General features: G+C 49.7%; 1 protein-coding gene across 1 annotated transcript; it reads left to right on the top strand.

Annotated features, from left to right (window-relative positions):
• The first annotated feature begins 1,861 nt into the window (after positions 1 to 1,861).
• LOC144095319 (uncharacterized) lies at positions 1,862 to 3,994 on the top strand. The gene is made up of 2 exons (XM_077629093.1): positions 1,862 to 2,181; positions 3,368 to 3,994. Exons 1-2 carry the CDS (start codon positions 1,862 to 1,864, stop codon positions 3,456 to 3,458), a joined length of 411 nt encoding a protein of 136 aa, XP_077485219.1. The 3' UTR covers positions 3,459 to 3,994.
• The last annotated feature ends 833 nt before the right edge of the window (positions 3,995 to 4,827 follow it).

The following is a 4,827-nucleotide window of genomic DNA, read 5'->3' as shown; positions in this document are numbered from 1 at the left end:
GGTTGTGGAATTTACGTCGCTCTACAACTAAATTTGTCAACGCAGAAAACTCTTGGGCAAGTAATGTCACTGCAGCCTGGTACCCATCTGGCGCAGTGTCGCCCGTCTCTCTGGACACTAATGCTGGAAGCGACGCAATCTCCGGTTGCATCGTAGCACGAGCAAAATAAATTCTGCGCCCTTCGTCCCCTAAATTGTATATCAACAATTTTTCTTGCATTCATGTGATGCTGAAGAACCACCAGATAAGTTCGAATAAAGTTCAGATGTCTGCATCCATTGTGCCCAAGGCACCGCCGGGCGTCCCGGTCTCTGAAGGAAAGGCTCAGGCGCATGAACGCCGGAGAACCCTTGCGCCGCGTTCATCTTTTTCCGTTGATTATCTTGTTCACAGCTTGTATTTTTCTAGTGCAATCGTCCCTCGATTCTACCTTCAAATGTCATCGCCAGAAATGACGCATTGCCTCCCGGCACTCAATATGGCAGTTGGCATCCTCAGTAGTCGGTTACGAAAACAGCAGCAGCCTCCCGGTCTCACAATGGCCGGTGATGAAAACGGCAGCAGCTTCCCGGCTCCTCCATTGGCCGGTTACGAAATGGCAGCGGCCTACCGGCCTTCTCACAGGTCGGCTACAAAACAAGAGTGACCTCCTGAATCGCTGCTAACGAAAATGCTGACCCAGTACAACGTACTTGCGGTTCTTTATTCCTTCCGCACTGAATACTGAACATGAAAGTTGACGGCCTCCCGGTCTTCATAAATGCCGGTTTTAGAAAATGGCGGCCAACGGTCTTCCTCCCTCCTTGTATGCGCAGCAACAGGTGCACGCAATGCCTGTAACTGTGTATTTCCGCTAGGCTTAGCGACCTCCTCAACCGGCATTTAAAAACGTAACCTCGCAATTTTCCCCGAACGCTCTTCACACGTCTAAGAAACTCCGGTGACGACCGCACTCACTCGCTTTCCATAGCTTCAGTACTGCGGGCGAACGCAGCTCCTCGGCAGCGGCCCGGTCCTCAATGGCGACGCAGCACGAGGCAAGCAGACGCCGAAGTCCTCCGATGAAGAAGTTGAATTTGCCGCTGGAAATAGGCTGTGAAGAAAATAACTGAACAAGACGGGACGTCGTCACACTTCTTTTAAACTAATTCATGAAAGCCAACTCACTCTCGGACAGTGGCCCTAATAAATCCCGTACTCGTCGCCAATGTTGTGTCGTTCTGGAGGGCCGCCCAAGAAGTGAGTCAAGACTCAGCAAAACATGACGAACGACGTTTCATTAATGGCGGGATGGGTTTTTATATGGAACGATCCCATTATAATCCAATGTGCAGATGCACACAGACAAGGCCAAATCCAACCCAAGTAGAACCAAACTGAAACCCGGGACACAACGCCTTCCAACGTAAACTAGTATACAAATTCTTCCATGCTAGAAACAAGAATAAATGCGTATGATACATCGTGTATTGAAGGAACAATGGCTATCGTACTCGACTGCGACATCGGCACTCTCAGCCGCCACGGCATATCTACGCTCCCCACAATTGCTGGTATCTGGATTAATTGCACTCAGAACTAGCAGTTGTGATACATTTCAGTGATCTGCATATCGTCAAAATTATGCAAAAATTTCAAATCACTCCTGCGGCTTCAGTTCGGGTGGAATTGTTCAACGTCCACAGAAAATCCTGCAATCGAAATTAAACCTCCGCTGGCTGCAAGCCTGAACAGCCTTCGCGGCAGTATCCTGGACACGCGCCACACTGGTTGAAGCGCGAGCCGGAAGACAAAGAAGGCTGTCTATTTCAAATGGCGGCTTCTTCGCCTCAGGCAGCTCAGCCAACGTCTCTTTCCTACATGTCGGTGAATGTGCCCCGCAAAAAGCCATGGCGGAGCGCTCCGACTGGCATCCTCAAAGCTCCACCGGGCTTCTTCAGCCTACCAAGAAAACCCTCGAAGAAGACCCTGCGGTTCCAGATGGACCAGCCACAACTACAGCCACCGCCCCCACCGGACGACCTCGCCCAGCCTGACGAACAGGAAGAAGTGGTACATGATCCGGTGTTAGCCTCTGGACCCTCCACAGAGGAGGTCTCGGACGAAGCGAAAGAAGACAAGAGCAGCACCTCATCGTCAACATCAACCGAGGAGAGCTCAGGCGACAGGCCTCGCTCAAGGTACACTGCATTGACCCGGAGGCAAAAAGCAGCGAAACCAACGCGCATGAATTAGTGCCAGCAGGGTAACACTGGTGAAGAGATCGAGAGTGAGAAACTGCAACACCACTATTATTGTTCTTTCTACTTAGCTGCAGCAGGCTCACAGCTTACGCACGAGAATATGCTGTCTCGTTACCTTCTTCCAACAGAGACATTTGAGCGTCTATGCCTGTTATCGCGCTTAGAACTTCGTGAGAGGTAAACGTTTAGCATGGCTTCAGGCATGCACCTTGCAAGGCTAAAATCGTTTGCTACCGTTATCTTATTTTATAAAGCTCAGTTTAATTGATGGTTGCTATTTTTTGAAGTAACATTAACCGAAAAGTTGCGAGGCACGTGAAACAATGAACATGCCTGGGGGGCTGCATAAATGGTACAGGACTGCACAGTTGTCATTCATGCTTGGCCACGAGAGAATGCTGCTGAGGGATCCTGCCAAGCAGTGGAAGTATCGGATGCTGTAGATGGGACACCCCTCGTTAGCGGCCAGTGACCATGGGTCGTGCCGTCTATTCTTCATGGGCATGTCGCTGGGCAAGGACTGCCACCTACGGGTCGAGGCAGAGTGTTGCCATCTTGGCCAATGGGCGGAGCTGTTCTAAACACTCGATACAATGGCAGCTTTAATTACTTGGTCGCTAGTAGCGCTACTACAGCGGTCAAGGGCGAACATTTCACATAAAAGGCACACAGGCGGAATGCATAGAATACACGTGTTCTATTTAAGAAGAATACGCGGGGTAACTGTTTGTCGGCTTACATATGGTGACATGCTGAAGCACTCTGTGCACCACCAAGTGACTTCGCAACGAGAGTGTAAGGATTCTCCCTCACGATCCGTACCTTACAAGCTTCAAGCGGAGGCATATCAGCGGGACTGTAATCAGCCTCATCAGCATGTGCTTGCGCATCAATAGCTGGAGCTTTCAGCAAAAACAACGAATTCTGTTTCATTCAATGTCATTCGAGGAGGAAAAAGTTCCGTTCTCAAGGGGCAAAGAAAATTGGTACTTTTTTCGCTCGTGAACCATATGTTTGTAAGTGTAAGAAGATTTTAAGGGCGCGGACCATCCTATACCTTAAATACAAGAGATCGCGCTTCGTAAGGTCCTCGCTCAGCATTGCATGGTTCCCATGTTTCCAGGAGCCGGAAACGGCGGAGCTCGCCGCCTCAAGGACTGCAGGAAAGCAGAAGCAGCAGCTCTGGTGAAGTGGGCAGCGTGGCACCATACTAAATGCCCGATGAGGTACAGCACTACTTTCTCAACTACCGTGAGGACAGCGACGGTGTGGGTCGCCTGTCTACGAAAGGGGTCTCCTCGGCGCTGCAGTTTATCGGCAGTGAGCAGCCCCCGCCGGACGATGCAGTGGCTGGCTGGAAGGGGTTCGCGAGGCAGCCACACTGGGCGCTCGCCGGGATCTGCTTCGCCGCCGTTTTCGCCCTCATGTTCACGGCCATGTCGGCGGATGTCTACGCCAGCGTGGTGCACGAAGCGAGGGGGTACCTGTCATTTCACCAATCCACGGGACACGCTACTTAGCCAGTCTTGTACTGTGTCATGCGATTGCAGTTTCACAGATGCCGATCTGTGTTTCTGTGCTCCAAAATCTTCATCGCACGAAAGCAAAAACTGCTGTTACGTCGCTATATCCTCTTAAGTCTGAGCCGACTTGTCCCAGCAAATTTCCTAATGTTATCTCCAGCCTTACCTTCTGTCAGGTCCGGCTTAATTTCCCTTACATTAGAGTATACTCCGACCCTAACAGACCATCGGTCATTTGGTTTTCCGCATTGCATATCAAGCCAAAGTTTATTTCGTCCTCATCATGGTGGTAACTCGAGTTTCTTCTCTATAGTGCATGTTTTACATACCCTATTCAGTGACACCCAGGCTGGAGCCACTCGTCGCCGCTCCGGTATTCCACCGGAACATGTGATAAGCAGCACTATATACGATTGGCAGCAACCATCCGACGAAGCTCATCGCCTTTCTTGTTGTGTAGCGTGCGGCAGGAGACAGTGGGCAGCGATTCCGGGCGCCAGCGAAGGTGTCACATTGCACACATGTATGCTAACGCTTTGTGATCGCGAGTGTGGCTGTATGTGCTCTTCAGCGTAGCAGTGTTGGATTCATCCGTACAGATAGGCAGAATTTCTTGCGCAGTAGTTTCGAAGAGAAGCACTCTTTTCGAATTCTAAAAAAACTATAACTACTATTACAGTAGAAAGGAGAGCTGCTAGTCTTGTATAACAGTGAGATGCCTATGTTAAGTAGGAAGAAAGGTGTTTTAAAACTTCCGAAAGCGCTGCTACGGTGGACACCAAGATAAAGAAAACCAAGGACAAGCGCTACTATCAACTGAAGTTTATTGGAAAAAACACATAAGGTTAAATAGCTCACACAAGGCAGCCAGCAGCGCTTGCGCCTACCCTCAGAATGACAAAACGAATCAGTGTTGAATTAAGATACCAAATTTCACAATCGTGGATGACAACAGATGGTGTGCTGACGCACATGTCGGAGTTTTTGTGAATATGAAATGCTTCAGATAATTCCCTTGTTAGCTGATTGGAATGCCTATACAGAATTTCTGTACTATTGA

The sequence above is a fragment of the Amblyomma americanum genome, chromosome 6, assembly GCF_052857255.1.
Source record: "Amblyomma americanum isolate KBUSLIRL-KWMA chromosome 6, ASM5285725v1, whole genome shotgun sequence".
Taxonomy (NCBI): domain Eukaryota; kingdom Metazoa; phylum Arthropoda; class Arachnida; order Ixodida; family Ixodidae; genus Amblyomma; species Amblyomma americanum.
This window is presented reverse-complemented; position numbering and strand designations above follow the sequence as displayed.

What these genes read in the sequence shown, in the direction of transcription:
- LOC144095319 (XM_077629093.1), top strand. Translation starts at nt 1,862, where the DNA reads ATGTCGGTGAATGTGCCCCGCAAAAAGCCATGGCGGAGCGCTCCGACT. An exon ending in GGCGACAGGCCTCGCTCAAG is followed by an intron (nt 2,182 to 3,367) that starts GTACACTGCATT and finishes CCATGTTTCCAG; the next exon opens with GAGCCGGAAACGGCGGAGCT.